Source organism: Fragaria vesca, linkage group LG4, assembly GCF_000184155.1.
Source record: "Fragaria vesca subsp. vesca linkage group LG4, FraVesHawaii_1.0, whole genome shotgun sequence".
Taxonomy (NCBI): Eukaryota; Viridiplantae; Streptophyta; class Magnoliopsida; order Rosales; family Rosaceae; genus Fragaria; species Fragaria vesca.
The window spans coordinates 13846072-13863436 of NC_020494.1; the positions used below are offsets into that span (position 1 = coordinate 13846072).

The following is a 17365-nucleotide window of genomic DNA, read 5'->3' on the forward strand; positions in this document are numbered from 1 at the left end:
GCTCGAGCAGACGAGACCCCAGATCGACAGCAGGCTTAGGCCTAATTTGTGAGTGGACTTTGTTTAATAAATGCATGCTAAGTTCACGATTGAATAATTAATGTCGTGGAGTATTTTGTCCGTCAATTAATTTTGACGCTTTTATTTCTCTGAGAGAGAGTTACCGAAAATGGGATTTTCGGTGAATATAAATATGTATATATGAGAGAGTATGTATAAAAAATGCTAGCTAGCCATATGTGTCTGTCCACCTTAATGGCGTAGCATATAGCCGCATTATGGTGTGACGTGAGCGTTGGACGTAAGCGTAGTAGCCCTATTTGAGTATTTAATTCATATAGGGGGTATGGACACATATTTATACACCCGTCTGTCCACCTTGATGGCGTAGTGTAGCACCGCATTAAGGCGTGACGTGAGCGTTGGACGCGAGCGTAGTAGCCCTATATAGACCCATGAATTTATATAGGGAGTATGGACGAGTGTAAATACATACATATATTATAGAGTCTAAGAGGCTCGATATTTTATGAGATAAAAGTTTATCGCTTGCGGCATGCATTCGATTTTTCCTTAGAAATTAATTTGGGGAAACATAAATATTTTATTTATTATTTTATTTTTGTCCACTCACTCTGACGTTATTAAATGTTTTCCCCTGGGCCCTTCGTTTTAAATTGCCCAGTCTGCAAAGTTCGGGTTGGATCTAGTAGGAGACGAGGCATAGTCACCCGCATTTCTGCCAGTTTTCGCCAGTAGGTTACCTGTTCAACCTACTCGTGTTTTCTTGCTTCCGCGTGTGTTTAGTAGCTCTGAATACTTTAGAATTTTTGTATATTATGGGATGTTCAGAAGTGTTAAATTAAGAGTGTAATATGAAATTTTTCGAGTTAGGGTTGTCCATCTGCAAAGGAGATTTTCTTAATCTTTTCAGTAAATTTTCCTTGGAGGTGGTCCCCGCACGACTTACTCTGGGTTTCAGGGTGAAATCCGGGGTGGGTCGTGTCATCCAAGGCCATAAGTACACATTAAAACGGAGAAAAATCAACTTAGATGCAAAAAATAAAATTTACTACCCCTAGTAAACTTTTACTGGGGGTAGTAAACTTGCAAAACAGTGTTTTCAAGGCCATAATACATACTAAAACAGAGGAAGAACAATTTAGATTCGAAAAACTAAAGTTTACTACCTCCAGTAAACTTTAGTTCCGTCGATGACAGTAACAACATCAGGTTGGGAGCTGAGGGAGCTTGACTGCTTGAGCAAATCCCTAACGCCCTGGAGAATGCGATTAAATGCATCAACACCTAACGCCCGGAGGCCGACGGTTGCGCCGACGCGGATGGGGGTGAAGGGACGCAGGTCCTTAGGAACAACGGCTTCGGCCTTGTGGAGGAGATCTGAGAGCGACAGGGTGGCGCTGCGAGGGTTGGAGGCGTAGGAGCTGAGACCGGGCTTGGTTTGGAGGAAGAGCTCGAGATCTTTTCCGATGGGGAGGAGGTTGAGGTTGTGGTCGAAGCAGAAGACGTGGACGCAGCTGCCGGAGCTGTCGGCGTAGGAGGTCTTGGAGTCGGAAGAGGAGTGAATCTGAATCAGAGTCTGAGAGGGCATGACGTAGAAGACCATGGTGAGGAGGAGAGAGAGAGAGAGAGAGAGAGAGAGAGAGAGAGAGAGAGAGAGAGAGAGAGAGAGAGAGAGAGAGAGAGAGAGAGAAATGAAAGAGAGATCCGGAATGAGAGGAGAGAGATAGATAAGTTATGGGTAGAAAAGTAATTTTATTAAGTTTAATTGAAATGGGCATAGGAAAAAGTTTTTCATTGGGATGGGCAATAAACCTTTAAAATTAGTACTAAAGTGTCATTTACTCTTTTTTTTTTACTTTGATTACTGATGATTTAAGAGCATCTCAAACGGCTTTCCTATTTTTTAATATCAATTTTAAAGAATATAAAGTTGTTTTTAGGTCTAACAATTTTCTCATCACATTCTCCAAAATAGGGGATGGAGAAGAAAGAGAAACACTCATTCCCTAAATTGACATCAAGTTAGGAGGATTCAAATTTGTCAACCCACACTTGACGACCTCAATGACCACTATTTAGATTAGTGACACATGCTCATTTTTTTTATCAACAATAAAGTAAAACAATTTGAAGAGACATGTGTCACCAATCTAGATAATGGTCATTGAGATGGTCAAGTAGAAGGTGATTAACAAATTTGAATCCAAGTCAAGATGGCGTGTCGCATATATATTCACTGCCATGAACAGATAGATGAAAAAAAGTTGTACATGTTATATGATAGTATAACTCATTGAGAATACCCAATTCTCACTTACCACGACTTATTTTTTTAGTTGTATGTGTTGATTATTTATAAGAAGACAACTTTAAGCTGTTGGAAAATGTTCTTTTTCCGATTACCGAAAGAAAGTGTATAAGTACAACACAAACTTTTAAGAACTTCCTTTCTTAATTAATCTAAATAAAACGTTGGGACTCAAATAAGGAAAGACAGTAAAACCATACGGTTAACAAAGTTAGAGACCTAGTAAGGTTATCAACTACAAAATTTAATTCATTTTGAACTAGTTCGGAAGAAACAAGCAGTTGCAAAATGGGTGCACTCACTTATTCCAATAGAAGACTTTACCATCGCATAGTACCAAAGATTGCATTTCTTACGAGGGTTACGCAAATCATCTTTATTTATTTATAAAAGTTGCATTTCTTGGATGAGTTTGCTCTGTAAAATGGAAAGGAAAAGGTTTTAGAGTTTTGGTTTCGTTGCTTGTCCGGCGTCTCCTCTACGCTGGCGTTGGCTTCTGGCCTCGCTGGTGTAGCTCGGGCCACTGCCGAACGAGCGTTTGCGGTGCCGGTAGATCGAAAGGAAAGAGGCTATCAGGGGGTGGACCGAGAAGACGGCGGACTACGTTGTAGATCGTTGTTGCTCCGATGGGGAGGCTTCGACGTCGTTCCTGAGAGGCGCTTCGATTCGTTTGCTAGAATGAAATAGTTGACGCTTTGAGAGACTAGTCTGACATTTAGTGTATGTCACACACATTACATGGTGTTTGTATTGTTTGCCCTTTTCAAACATATATGGCAAAATACCATATGCAGGCATGATTTTGAGTCTCAACTACTCATGCATCCAGAACGTAGTGGACGAGATAATTTAATATGTTAACTTGCAGACGAGATAATTTAATATGTTAACTTGCAACACGCTGGGTAATACCCATCTCAATCTGAAAATGGATATGGCAAAAGAAGTTTTCTTTTTTCTTTTTTTTTTTGAGAAGAGGCAAAAGGAGGTGATTTCAGGATAGTTAAGGATTCAAGTACCCAACCCGGCCCATACCCGATAGAGGTCCAGAAAGATTTGAATGTTTCTTCTTCTTCGGTCTCTTTCTCTCACTTGGTCCGCCGATTCGCTCCAAACGGCCGAAAGGTACTTCGTCTAGCTTTTCTACTGCTCTAAGAAAGATTTCTACACTAAGAAAACGTGGTTGTTTCGACATAAAGCTTCAAACTTTGCTGCTATTTCTTCCAATTAAACACAATCTCTCTGTTTTCAGATTCAGTTTGTTACAAATAGAGGAAGAATCCGTGGTTCTGTAATTTCATGATGCTGTTTGAAATTAGGTCATCTAACCCTAAATTTAATGACCCCTTTGAAATGCTATTGATTTTGTTCGTTATTGATTCAGTTGAGATTGGTACTTAGGTTCTTGTGGAACCCTGATTGTTTAGTGCAGAAAGTTTACTGCTTGATTCTGTTTAGAGATGGTTTTGTTAGGTTATTTATGGAGTTAAGCAACTTGTGTAGGGAAGGATAATAGCTACGGTTATGGCTATGAGTCGTGTGAGATCGTTGAGGAGTCTTGTCAGTTCCATAGAAGTGGAAGCTGTTGGGGTGTTAGTGTCGGGGCGACGAGCATTTTCTGCTAAGGCAAAGAAGGGTTCCAAAGGTGGCGCTGGTGATGCACCAAAAGCCTCAATTTTGGACAAGGAAGTCAAGTCTACTACTGTGGTTGGAGCCAATATACTCAAGGATGGGACCGATCCTAAAATCTTGCCTGATTCAGAGTACTCTGAATGGCTTTGGCATCTAGTTGATAAGCGTCCTGCGTTGAGCGAACTAAGAAGGAAGGACATTGAAACTCTCCCCTATGAAGATCTCAAGTGTTTTGTTAAGCTGGATAACCGGGCAAGGATCAAGGAGAACAACTCATTGAAGGCCAAGAACTAGTGTGATATCTCGTTTGTGACATCCAGTAGTTGGCATTATGGGTAATGCTGCTCCTAAGTTCCTGTATGAGTCTAGCTCAGGTACACAGGCTAATGTATTTTCATTTTGGACAAGTTAATTCTTCATCTTTGATTTCAATTTTGAATAGTCCAGCGGCATATTCTAGGGTTTCAGACTCGATGAAGATTGGGACCCAAAAATGAAAAAATTTCTTTGAGGATGAATGCAGAAATTTGAAATTTGAATTGCAGCTTTCTGAAATTTGAATTGTCTTACTTACTAATTGACTTGCAAGCTAGTTATTACAACTTATAGTGTATCAATAGTTACTGACAACAAATAAAGGTGCATAGTTAAGCATGCTATGCTGTAACTTCCTCCCTCAACCTTTAGGTGTAGGACCTAGCTTCAAGTTGGAAATAAGGGAATGAGCCTGAGGGCAAGGCAAGCCCTTAGTAAAGACATCTGCAAGGTGCACTGCACTGGAACGATGGGAATTAATTTCTATAGCTCAGTGCTCTCTGATTATGGGAAGCTTAGATCAGGAAATTGGAGTCTTGGAAAGGGGAGCCCTTCCTTGTATCTTCCAAGCAATATGAGGATCATTGAAAATCTAAACTGGTTAGCATCTTTACACACACTCAAGCATGCAGCATAGTTTCACACTCAACAGTAATTGCTAGGTTGAGTCTTTTGAAATAGGTGACATGTTAAAGTTTTTAGAACCATGCTTAAAGACAGAGTTGACATGAGACAGAAATGGATAAGGAAAATGATGTCTTTTTTTTTTTTTTTTTGTTGTGATAGTTAACGGTTATGTCCTTAATGTTGCTTGCAATGAAATTTTATCAATAGTTTGATGCAGCAGTAAGGCATGATCTGGAAATGCAGAAAACTTTGACAGGTCTTCATCATGCAATGCATTTTCCTCTATAGAATAAGTTTCTACACCTTGGTGATGAACAACAGATGCATGTGGATCTCCATTTAATTCTTGTGAGTTTTGACCTAGTTTGATGAATTTATGTTGTCTTTGCATTTTATTGCAACACACCATTAGAGATCAGGTGACTTGGCTGCAATTTTTGTTTTGTTTTCCAGATGAGTCGAGAGGGAAACTCCTGCATAAATTGAATTTATACATGTTGACATTGTTTTATTTACTTCCACAATTACAGTCACTGGGCTTACTGACTGAATATTGGTTATATGTTCAACTTCAGATGTTGGTGTCATTCTGTTAGCACAATTATCATTCATTCTGACATTTGATTTGATAATAATTCTACTGTTTATAAATCTTTCATTGAGCAAAATATTTGGGAACTTATGCTTGTCTCTTGGGTGAGCTTTATAAATTAGGGATTACATTTTAGGAATTGACCAGGGTTATGTGGGTTTCCTTGTCATCCTGTTTATTTTCTGTTTATCAGGCAAGCCATTTCTTTATACTGTAGTCTTGGAGCAGCTAGCTACTTATCGATCATTTTTGTAATAATGAATCAAATGGTAATTATCACTATAGTAACATACTCTAGTTATTAAATTAGCCTCTGTAACAATAGGATGCTAAACAGACAAGATACACCTATAAAATACAAAAGGTCTTGCAGGCCTTATCATGTTCTGTAGCGGTTGGTATATTGGGAATATATATTAAATTCTGCATAAGACGTTTTACATCAGCTGGGTGCTGACCACTTTGCTTTCATACAGAACTCTGATATGCATATTAGCTTGTCAATTTCATTTGGCAACTAGTTCTCTCTTGTTCAGTACGTGTGGAAATGCAGCATTTGTGCATATTATAATCCTATGATTGCTTCCTCTCCTCAGAACCTTAATTTGTTTTATTAGTGACTTGAGAATCATTTATTTCAACCCTGCCTCTTTATTCTCCAAACTCCAGAAACTCTTTCAAGTCTCTCCTCTCCTGTTATCTCACAGCTTTTCCAATGGTGTTCATTGAAGAAGCCTCTCCTTCTCCATCTTCTTCCACCCGTCCATGGAAATACCATGTCTTCTTGAGTTTTAGAGGAGAGGATACCCGCAATAATTTCACAGGCCATCTATACAGCGCTTTGTGTGAGAAGGGAATCATCACCTTCATGGATGATCAGCTCATACGAGGAGAACAAATATCACCAGCACTTCTCCAAGCAATTGAGCTCTCGAAGATTTCAATCATTGTGCTCTCTAAAGACTATGCATCCTCCAAGTGGTGCTTGGATGAACTTGTCAAGATCCTCGACTGCAAGAAATCATATCAACGAATCGTTCTGCCAGTTTTCTACAAAGTCGATCCTTGGATATACGAAATCACAAAGGTAGCTTCGGGGAGGGACTTGCTAGTCTGGAATGCAAATTCAAGGATAACATGGAGAAGGTGCAGAAATGGAAGGCAGCTCTTAGAGAAGCGTCAAATTTGTGTGGGTGGACTCTCTCAGGGTATTTTTCTATCCACCAGCTTTAAATATCCTTTTCACATTCTTCATTGCTTTTATATTATATATACAAATGACTGATTAATGAAGTACATAATTGAACTTTATTTACACTAATTCAACTTCTATAACATAACATGTATTTATTTTTTCTATGACTTTATATCTGAATGTGTGTTTCTAATTTGATTAAATGTTGTTTATATTAAATGCGCAGGCATTGTTCTGAATCCAGTGAAATTGATGAAATCATTGAAGAGATTTCAGAGCAGGTTATACACAATACATATTTGGATGTGACCAAGTACCCAGTAGGAATAGAACCTCGTGTGCAAGAGATCCATAAGCTTTTAGGTGTTGAGGAAGAGATGTTCATATGTTAGGGATATGGGGTGCTGGTGGAATAGGTAAGACAGCAATTGCCAGAGCTGTCTATAACTCAATCGCTCATAAATTTGATGGGAGTTGTTTTTTAGAAAATGTTAGGGAAAATTCAAAGGGTGCTGGAGGCTTTGTGCAACTACAAAGGATACTTCTCTGTGAAATCCTAAGGGGAACAAAATTGGAGGTGGCCAATGTAGCTAGAGGAATCACTATGATAAAGGAAAGGTTGCAATACAGAAGTGTTCTCTTAGTTCTTGATGATGCGAGTGACATGAATCAGTTAAACAACTTAGCTGGTCAATGTAGTTGGTTTGGTAGGGGTAGCAAAATTATCATACAACAAGGGATATGCAATTGCTGAGAGGTCATAGTGTTGATTTGATATATGAGGTTCAAGGATTGGCTCATGGTGAAGGTCTCGAGCTTTTTAGTATGAATGCCTTTAAAAGAAGTCAGCCTTTGGTTGGTTATGAAGAACTCACAGAACGTGCAGTACACTATGCTCAAGGCCTTCCACTAGCTTTGGTTGTTTTAGGTTCTTCTCTATGTGGTGGAAGTGTTGAGAAATGTCAACCAAGGTCACTGCAGCCCGGCCTCAACCCAGATCACTACAGCCGGGTAGTCCGCCGTCGCCGAATTCTCCCCATCATTTCAGAATCAGAGACCCATTTCAGAGAGATGAGAGCAGCTGAGTATGAGTGTATGACTGAGAATATTACCATGCTGATAGATGTGCACCAACTTGTCTATCAACTTTTGATTTTCAATTTATATTATATTTCAACCACAAGACACTAAATTACGTGTATATTCGATTTAGAATCAACTCAATATCTGTAGAGGATCAGAGTGCTATGATCTATACCACTGATGAAAACACTATCAAACCAGTTGTGCAGGCTGCCACAACTGGTGTGCTGCACATTCACACATTGCCATTTTCTTTTTCATTTTTTAAGTCTAGATAGTTTGCCTAGTTTAGTTGGGAAGATCAAAATTTCATGTCATATATGAATTTTCTTACTAATTAATAATATGCTAGGATAAGATATGTGGTGCGTTGTTTGATTAATAACTTATCAGTGCTTGCAGGTATATAGCATTATTTCACTGCACTTGTGATAAACATAAGGGCACTAATAGCCAGCAAACAATGAGGAAACATCAATTGATATTGGAGAACAAACTCAGTCTTCTTTGTGTGGATCGATCTAGAGTTGACCATCATCTGAGTCCAGATTAATTGGTGCCTCAGGCCTCTCACCATCAACCACCACCTTTCAACATCAACATTGGCAAAAGATAAGCTTCTTCGATATTGCAGGTCAGTGAAAATTATGACAAGGGAGATTAAGAGTTCAAGCATGTGGCATAGAATATTAATACCTGAAATCCAACTAGTAATGATCATAGTGCACTTCAAGGCCTCGGTTAATTTGTATTCATTGCTAGCAGCTGGCTAGGGAGGGTTGTTGCACCTTGTGCGCGACCAGGATCACAAGCAGGTAATTCCAAAGCACCTGAGAAATGCCAGCATTGCTCTGCCTATATTTGATGCTACAGCTTCTCCTTCTTCATCGTCGAAATCAGAGCTGCTAGAATTGCTCGGCCTATATCTTTCGAGTGCCAAGTCTTCACCGCATGCTTGATTATCAATATTCTTTTGGAAATTTTCCAGGTGAACCCCGAAACTCTTTAGGAGCAACCCTGGACCAGCTGAACTACTACTATACGTGCGAAAAATCACACGAACCACACGATCCACCACCTTTAGCTCCTTGAAATCAATACGTGCGAGGCACAAACATACATTCTTGTGAGCTGATAACTCTGTCCCTTTCGAACCAAAATTGCTTTCACTGCTGCCATCATACAGTTCTTTATTTATCACAAATGTCGCGGTACAACCACAAGAACCTCCAGTAAAGTTTTGGGTAATTTTAAATACTACACAGATAACCAACCCTATTCTCTTGCCCTTCAAAGTCCTAGGGATTTTGATCAAAAGTTCACATATATCATACTCAGTTTCATGACCAGGAAGCACACTTGTGTACACCTTACCCGAATCAAACCACTTCGGAACTTCAATTCCTGGGAGACTCGGGAGTACAATGTTCCAGTCCTCCACATACCAAGCTAAGCCGTCAGACACCATCTGCAAGAGACATTTATATGGTTGTGTTAATCATTACTTGATCAGTGATTGATATTATACACAATTACATGCACATACAGACATACACACGTTACACGTATTTAGATTATAGAGAGATGGAAATTAACCTGGTTCAGTAATGCTTTTGCCATCTCCGACACCATGTTCCTGCCAAGATTATTTACCAGTCTATGGCAATTAGACAATTTCATCCTGCGAAGAAATCCTGGAGTGTCTTTCAGTTGCAGTATATTTGATAATTCTGAAAATCTTTCCAACGATACGCAATCATCCAGGTTTATGCTTTGTATAGGTGCTGGAAGTTCTGAGATGTCTAGAAGCTTCTTGCAACCACCCAAATCTAGAGATTCCAACCTACGAAAGTTGCTGATGCATGCGGGAAGACTATCGAAACTGCTTCCTGATAGATTAAGTGTCAATAATGTGCTCACACAGTCAAGATTCATTAGGAAATCAGAGACTGATAATTTGAATTCTTCAAAACGTAGATGCCATAGCTCGGGAAACAATAATTGACCGCAATCATCATCTGCAATGTTTAAATTGGTTGGAAGCATCAGAGGAAGTGATTCTGCACTTGGTGAAACCAAAGCGCTCGCCCTGCTTGGAAATGTAACCAGTTTTGGGCAACAAGAGAGGTCTAGTTCTTCTAGATGTTGCAGCCCTCCGTAAACACTTTGCGGCACATTTCTAAGGTTTATACATCCTTTCAGTGTAAAACGTTGAAGGCGAATGAGATCTCCAAATGACGAAGGCAATTCTTCAATGAGAGTGTCAGAAGCGTCCAATTCCTTCAAGGAAGTGAGACAACCAATTGATGAAGGCAGTTCTTTAATGGGAGTTTTTGACACATTCAACAGAACCAAAGAAGTGAGATACCTAATCGATGAAGGCAATTCTTTGATGGGAGTTGTAGACAGCTTCAGTTGTCTTAAAGAAGTAAGACCCTTAATTGATGATGGCAATTCTTTGATGTGAGATTTAAACAGACTCAATTCTCTTAAAGAAGTGAGATAACCAATTGATGAAGGCAGTTCTTCAATGAGAGTTTCAGACACGTCCAACTTCTCCAAGGAAGTGAGACTCCCAATCGATGATGGCAATCGTCTGAGGAGAGTTTCAGACAGCTTCAAGTATCTTAAAGAAGTAAGATTTCCAATCGTTGAAGGCAGTTCTTCAATGAGTGTTTCAGACGCTTCCAATACCACCAAGGAAGTTAACAAACCAATTGTTGAAGGCAATTGTCTGATTGGATTTCCAACCAAAATCAAAGCTTCCAAGGAAGTGCAATATTCAATACTTGAATGGAGTTCTTTTATGCCACATCCATATAGATTCACTTCTCTAATGGATTCCATCTTTTGCACAATCTTTATGAAGTTCTTAAGCCTTGGACAATAGCCAAGCAGAAGCTCCCTCATGGATTTCCAACTAGCTTCCTTTGGAAAAGTCTCAAGGCTAGGGCAATTGATAACACTTAAATAAGTAAGTTCATTGAGGAATCCAACAGAAGGGTTCATTTCAACTAAATTTATACAGCCCTCTAGATCCAAACGTTGTAAGTTTGGACTTCCCGATAAATCTGGGACTTCTGTTAGGTGTTGACAACCTCTTAGATTTACTGATGTCAGATATCTTAGATGCTGCAAGAAAAAGAACAAAAATATTAGATTGAAATAAAAACTGAGAGGAATGAACATAGATAAGGGTAAAATATTGTATAGTCCTTGTGGTTTGAAGTCGACATCTGTCTAGTCCTTATGGTTTTATTATAATCTGAATAGTCCTTAAAGTCACGATTTTTCATCTAAATAGTCCTTATGGTTTTATTTTAATCCAAATAGTCCTTAAAGTCACGATTTTTCATCCAAATAGTCATTCCGACTTTTTCATCCAAATAGTCATTCCGACAATTTTCTCAATTAAAGGCCACGTCAGCAATTTAACTGAGAAAATTGATGGAATGACTATTTGGATGAAAAATCCTGACTTTAATGACTATTCGGATTAAAAACCGCAAGGACTAAACAGATGTTGACTTCAAACCACAAGGACTAAACAAATTTCAATTCTATGATAATCTAGACATAAATATGCGAAACCACCACACATATTCTACATGTGTGTCCAAGACCAAAAGAGCACCTTGAGTCCATTTCCCATTACTGTGATGCGACTCATAGGCATATTGAGTAGAGCAAGTTCTCTTGGAAGAATGGATGGCAAAAATCTTAAACGACAGTTAGGCCAATCAACTACCCTCAAGCTGTTTGGCAAATTATCAGCGACTCCAGAATAGCGTCCAGCACGGTATATGAACAATCTAAGATTTTGCATGTTGGAGAAAGTGGTACCACTAAAGCATATCACATCTGAATCTTTGGGTAGCTCCACCTTGATGCCTATGATTTTCCTTGTTCCCTGGTAAGAAATTGCAATACTATTAACACACCTAGCTCCTTCTCAAATAATTAAATTTCAGATTCTACTTAACAGAAAGATGATTAAAGTTGAGGTGAGTAAAGATATGCACTTACAATATTCTCTGTTAGAATACGGTAAACATCATCATGAAACCACAACCTGCTACGCTTTCCAGGGTCATCGGGTGACTCTTTGTGAACTATATCTGTACCCAATTCTGCTAGCAAGTCGTGCATCCAGATGCAATTCTGGTATCCAATACTGATGAGGGCCTTTTCTATGAGCACATCAATGATAACATTAGCATGTTTGCGACCAAGGGCTTCAAGTCTTTGTACCGCATGTTCCCTGTATTCACCTTTGAAGAAACATGCAATGTCAAGAAAAGCTGCCTTCACTACGGCATCCAATCCATCGTAACTTATTTGGAGAACATCTTTAATTTCACGGCTTTCGAAACCATCTAATGCAGCTTGCCATTTCTCCACATTGCCACCATATAGAGAAGAGCCTAGAACAGTCAAAGCCAATGGAAGGCCTTGAGCATATCGCACTGCACGTTCTGTGAGCTCTGCATAATCATCCAAAGGCCGGCTTCTTTTAAAGGCATTCATACTAAAAAGCTCGAGAGCTTCATGATCATCCAATTCCTGGACCTTGTATATTAATTTAACACCAAGACATCTCAGCAATTGCTTATCCCTTGTTGTTATGATGATTCTACTACCCATTCCAAACCAACTACATTGACCAGCTAGGTTGTCTAACTGTTTTATGTCACTCACATCATCAAGAACTAAGAGAACACTTTTGTATTGCAACCTTTCCTTGATCATACTGATTCCTCTAGCCACATTGGCCACCTCCATTGTTTCCCTTAGAATCTCATAAAGAAGTTTCTTTTGTAGCTTGACGAAACCTTCGTTACCCATTGAATTCTCTCTAACATTTTCTAAAAAACAACTCCCATCAAATTTAAGAGCAATTGAGTTATAAACAGCTTTTGCAATTGTTGTCTTACCAATTCCACCAGTCCCCCATATCCCTACCATATGAACCTCTCTTCCCTCGACACCTAAAAGCTTTTCTATCTCTTTCACACGAGGTTCTGTTCCTACTGGGTGCTTGGCCACATCCAAATTTGTAATGTTTACGAGTTTCTTTGATATAAGTTCAATGATTTCCTGAATAACACTGGCTTCGGAGCATTTTCTGGTAATATTTAATCAAGAAAATTAAAAGTTAAAAACACATCCAGATTTACAGTCACAGATAAAATAAACTGCATACTACATTGTAGAAGTTCTAAGTGTACTGTCATTTGTATAACTTGGTAATATATTAAGATTAATTCATTTTATGTCAAAATAATGAAGAAATTTAAAAGAAGAAAACTGAAACGTACTCATCGAGAGGCCACCCTGACAAACGAGCTGCTTTTGAGAGAGCATTCTTCCATTCCTGCACCTTGTCCTTATCTTTGAATTTGCGTCCCAGCTTAGCAAGTCCTACCCTGAAGGTACCTCTGTGATTTCGTATATCCGAGGGATCGACTTTGTAGAAAACTGGCAAAACGATTTGTTGATTTGATTTCTTGCAGTCAAGAATCTTGACAAGTTCATCCAAGCACCACTTGGAGGATGCATAGTCTTTAGAGAACACAATGATTGAAATCTTGGAGAGCTCAATTGCTTGGATTAGTGCTGTTGATATTTCTTCTCCACGTTTGAGCTGATCATCCATGAAGGTGGTGATTCCCTTCTGACGTAAAGCACTGTATAGATGGCCTGTGAAATTGTAGCGTGTATCCTCACCTCTAAAACTCAGAAAGACATGGTACTTCCATGGACGGGTGGAAGAAGATGGGGAAGAAGAGGCTTCTTCAATGATCACCATCGGAAAAGCTGTGAGATCACAGGAGAGACTCTTTCATAGTCTCCTCTGGAGTTTGGAGAAGAAAGAGGCAGAGTTGGAATATCTGATTTTCAAAGTCACTAATAAAACAAATTATGGTGCTGAGGAGAGGAAGTTTAGTCGGTATGGTATCACAATCATTGGATTATAATATGCACAAATGCTGCATTTCCACACGTACTGAACAATAGAGAAGTAGTTGACAAAAAAAACTAGAACAAGTTAGTTGTTCTAGACCAAGTTAATTATTTAATTGTCAGTGGGCCTTGGCATGTTAGTAACCTAACTGACACCGTAGAGGTCATAGACATTATCATTTGCATTGCAAGATGAAAACCTGCATTTCCAGATCATGTCGTACTGCTGCATCAAACTTTGATGAAAATTTCATAGCAAGCAATCTTAAGGGCATAACCCTTAACTAACAAAAAAAATAGACCTCATTTGCCTTATTCACTTGCTCATTCAAACAATTTTTATCAATCAGACCAAAGTATCTGAAAAAGCCAATCAAAAATTTTGAATCTAACTGACATCATACTATACAAAAAAAAAAAAAGGTAAATATTGTATAGTCTTTATGGTTTGTAGTTGACATCTGTTTAGTCCTTATGGTTTTATTTTAATCTGAATAAAGTCATAATTTTTCATCCAAATAGTCCTTATGACCTTTATCTGAGAAAATTGTTGGAATGACTATTTAGATGAAAAATCATGACTTTAAAGACTATTCAAATTAAAATAAAACCATAAGGACTATTTAGATGAAAAATTGTGACTTTAAAGACTATTTAGATTAAAATAAAACCACAAGGACTAAACAGATGTCCACTTCAAACAACAAAGACTAAACAAAATTTCAATTAAAAAAAAAATGACATCATACTAAATTAGGCTGTGAAAAGAACAGATCAGTGATTATCATGTGTTGTGAATCAATAGCCAGACAGAAAAACACAAACCTGCAATGTTGAAAGACAGATACAGACATGGATATATGTTAAAATGAGTGTAATATACATTATATATATGTAACTAGCTATTGTATAAGAAAATAGTTTTTCAATAAAACATTTATAATGTAGCTACCTCTTCCGGCCATATTGAAGAGACTAAAAATGAGGATACATATTTTTCATCACCTAAGAGTCTACAAACAGAATAGCAATCGTTTCCTACAATAATCACATAGGTACAGTCTAGTTTATTTTCCTCATAGGCTCATACAGTAAAGATCCAATATGGCCAAGGACAAAAGTGATTTCCCTCATCGTTTAGTTTCTTAGCTTCATTTCTCATCACCTTAAATGCTGAGAGTATCAAGTAACAAAAAGAACTATGAATTAATTTTCCTTATGGCACGCTACAACTAATAGTGAATTCTATGAGGAGGCTGAATGCTTTGAACAGCTAGGGCCATGCTTACTACAGCTCAGTATTTTACTGAAATACTAAAATGTCTAAAACAATTCAGATGGAAGCGGTACTTTCGCTAAAGCTATTTCGTCTTGATTTAAATACACATAGAAAAACTAATACAACATAATAATGGAGGGTTATAACTAAGCTAGTTTATATTTAGTTGGGTCAAACCCAGTAAAAGAGAGCTTCACACAAAAGGAGAAATCACTGTACCACATCAAAATCCTACACACTAATATACACTAAATAAATATCTGATCTTACACTCAAATTGGCAAAATCTTAATCAGGGGAAAAAGGAAATTCATTCTAAGGAAGATAGTTACATTAAAAATTGGATCGACAAATAAATAGCCCTTATTGACTGATTTGGAGCTAGACAGATCAGTATAGAACCATACCTTACTGATGAACAAAGTATTCATCAGAGTACATTAAGCAATTCACTAAACTTTACATATCCACCACCACTGCAGAGATAATTGCATACATGTGGAGCGCAATGATCTGATCATCTTGATTGTCTCCAACAACCCTAGCATTGTCATGAACCAAACTATTCACAAGGCGAAAATTCTGCATCATCTGTGATAAATAATGGTTGCTTGCACAGGAATGATCAGACAGTCCAGCTGGATGAGCAGTCCACTGAGAGACAATCCCAGTAAAGGCTTGTAAGATTTATCTGCTCATGAAAAATGCCAGCAGCAAAATTATCCATCCTCTTCTTCCATTCCGACATCCTCCTATTCATCCTCTCCTCCCATTCACCATCATGAATCAACGCTTCTTCTCTTCCGATCTTCTTCTCTCTCCCTTCACTGTCCTTCTCGAATGCTTCCCATTCTTCAATCTTCTGCTTCTTCAACTGCTCCCTTGCCTTTTCTCTCTCCTTCTTCTTCACCCATTCCTCCCATTTCCATTCCCATTCTTGCTCACACTCCAATCCAAAACTGTCACCCCTCTGTCTCTCCCTTTCTCTCTCCACATCACACTGTTCAAACCGAGCCTCCCTTTCCCTCAACATAGAGCACCAGCTGGTTATCAATAAAAGCCCACGCCTACTTTCCCAACCCGGCCATAACCTCCCTCTTTTCTTCTTCCTTAAACTAGAACCATTCTGCTCCACTTCTTCACACACAAACCTCAGATCTCCATCCTCCCTCACCCTAATATCCCCATTAAAATTCTCCTCTCTCTCCTCCCCATCATACTCAAACCCGAACATGCCAATATCAATTCCTCCCCAAAATCTCCATTCCCAAAAGGTGGTTCACCCGACATTACTTTATAAACCCAGCATCGTTCCTGTTGATTGATCGCGATTGAGTTGACCATGACATAAATCCAGATTGGTGCCTCTGCCGCTGGCCATCAACTGCCGTATTTCGAGATCGACTTCAAAAAACTATGACTGCAGAAAAAGCAGGTCAGTGAGATATTATCACAACCCAATTAAGATTTTTTGTTGTATTGAAATATGAATTACCTGGAATCCAACTATTAATCATCCCCATCATGGATGATCATAGCATTATTGCCACCTGAATCTTTTTGTTGGACGATGAAGTTCCCGTTCTTGTTCCCCTTCATCATGATCATCGTGTCCTTCCCCGGTAAAGCTGTCATCTGATACTAATGATGCCACAGCTGCCCCCTCTATGTTTTCAAAATCAGAAATGCTAGCATTGCCATCCCTATATCTTTCTTGTGCCAAGTATTCACCACGTACATGATCACCATCATTCTCTTGCATATTAGCCAGGTGGACCCCGAAACTTTTTAGGAGCAACCTATGGTGACACATAACTCGAACCACACGATCCACCAACTCTAGCTCCTTGAAAGCAATACATATCAGACACACTAATACAAGATCATGAGCCGATGACTCTGTTGCTTTTGCTTCAAAATAGTGGCCATTATTTTTATACTCTTTTTTATCAATCACAACCGTCACTAAACAATGCTCAGCTTCACGGTAACGGTAAAGTTCTTCTGTAATTTCAAAAACAACACAGACAACCAATCCTATTTTCTCAGCCTTCAGATTCCTAGGGATTCTTATCAAAATTTCACACATATCACCAATTTCATGACCGGGAAGCACACTTGCATCCACCTCAGCCCTATCAAACCACTTTGGAACTTCAATTTCCAGGAGACTTGGAAGCCTAAGATTCCAGGACAAGACATGCTGATCTAAGCCGGCCTGCACCAACTGCAAGATGCATATGGTTGTGTTAACTGTTAGTAGTCAAAATTTTACAAAAACATAAATAATTATATTTGTGCATGTGGGGAGAGAGAGAGAGAGAGAGAGAGAGAGAGAGAGAGAGA

At 38.8% G+C, this 17365-nt stretch overlaps 3 protein-coding genes and 1 pseudogene across 4 annotated transcripts in view; 2 read left to right on the plus strand and 2 right to left on the minus strand.

Moving 5' to 3' along the window:
• Positions 1-3856: 3856 nt before the first annotated feature.
• LOC101299578 lies at positions 3857-4258 on the plus strand. Its single transcript, XM_004298158.1, has one exon. It carries the CDS (start codon positions 3857-3859, stop codon positions 4256-4258), a length of 402 nt encoding a protein of 133 aa, XP_004298206.1.
• Positions 4259-6176: 1918 nt separating this feature from the next.
• Positions 6177-7947, plus strand: LOC101309047 (annotated as a pseudogene). Its single transcript, XR_184495.1, has 3 exons — positions 6177-6706; positions 6920-7109; positions 7179-7947. The product of XR_184495.1 is annotated as a TMV resistance protein N-like (transcript).
• A 634-nt stretch (positions 7948-8581) lies between these two features.
• On the minus strand, positions 8582-13585 carry LOC101299859 (TMV resistance protein N-like). The gene is made up of 5 exons (XM_004298159.1): positions 13095-13585; positions 11803-12901; positions 11411-11686; positions 9373-10908; positions 8582-9244 (listed from the first exon to the last, which is right to left on the minus strand). The coding sequence occupies exons 1-5, from the start codon at positions 13583-13585 to the stop codon at positions 8582-8584; spliced, it is 4065 nt and encodes a 1354-aa protein (XP_004298207.1).
• A 1833-nt stretch (positions 13586-15418) lies between these two features.
• LOC101300141 (leucine-rich repeat protein soc-2 homolog) overlaps positions 15419-17365 on the minus strand; it is a 3087-nt gene continuing 1140 nt past the window's right edge. The window contains exons 2-3 of the mRNA XM_004298160.1: positions 16515-17246; positions 15419-16439 (exon numbers count right to left, since the gene is read on the minus strand). Coding sequence (XP_004298208.1) covers positions 16560-17246 — 687 coding nt within the window. The 3' untranslated portion in view covers positions 15419-16439; positions 16515-16559. The remainder of the gene's footprint in view (positions 16440-16514; positions 17247-17365) is intronic.

Coding starts and splice junctions, on each gene's coding strand:
- LOC101299578 (XM_004298158.1), top strand. CDS start 3,857: ATGGCTATGAGTCGTGTGAGATCGTTGAGGAGTCTTGTCAGTTCCATA.
- LOC101299859 (XM_004298159.1), bottom strand. CDS start 13,585: ATGGTGATCATTGAAGAAGCCTCTTCTTCCCCATCTTCTTCCACCCGT. Junction 10,909..11,410: donor TAATGGGAAATGGACTCAAG/GTGCTCTTTTGG, acceptor TTTTTCTTGCAG/CATCTAAGATATCTGACATC. Junction 9,245..9,372: donor CAAAAGCATTACTGAACCAG/GTTAATTTCCAT, acceptor TGTCTCTTGCAG/ATGGTGTCTGACGGCTTAGC.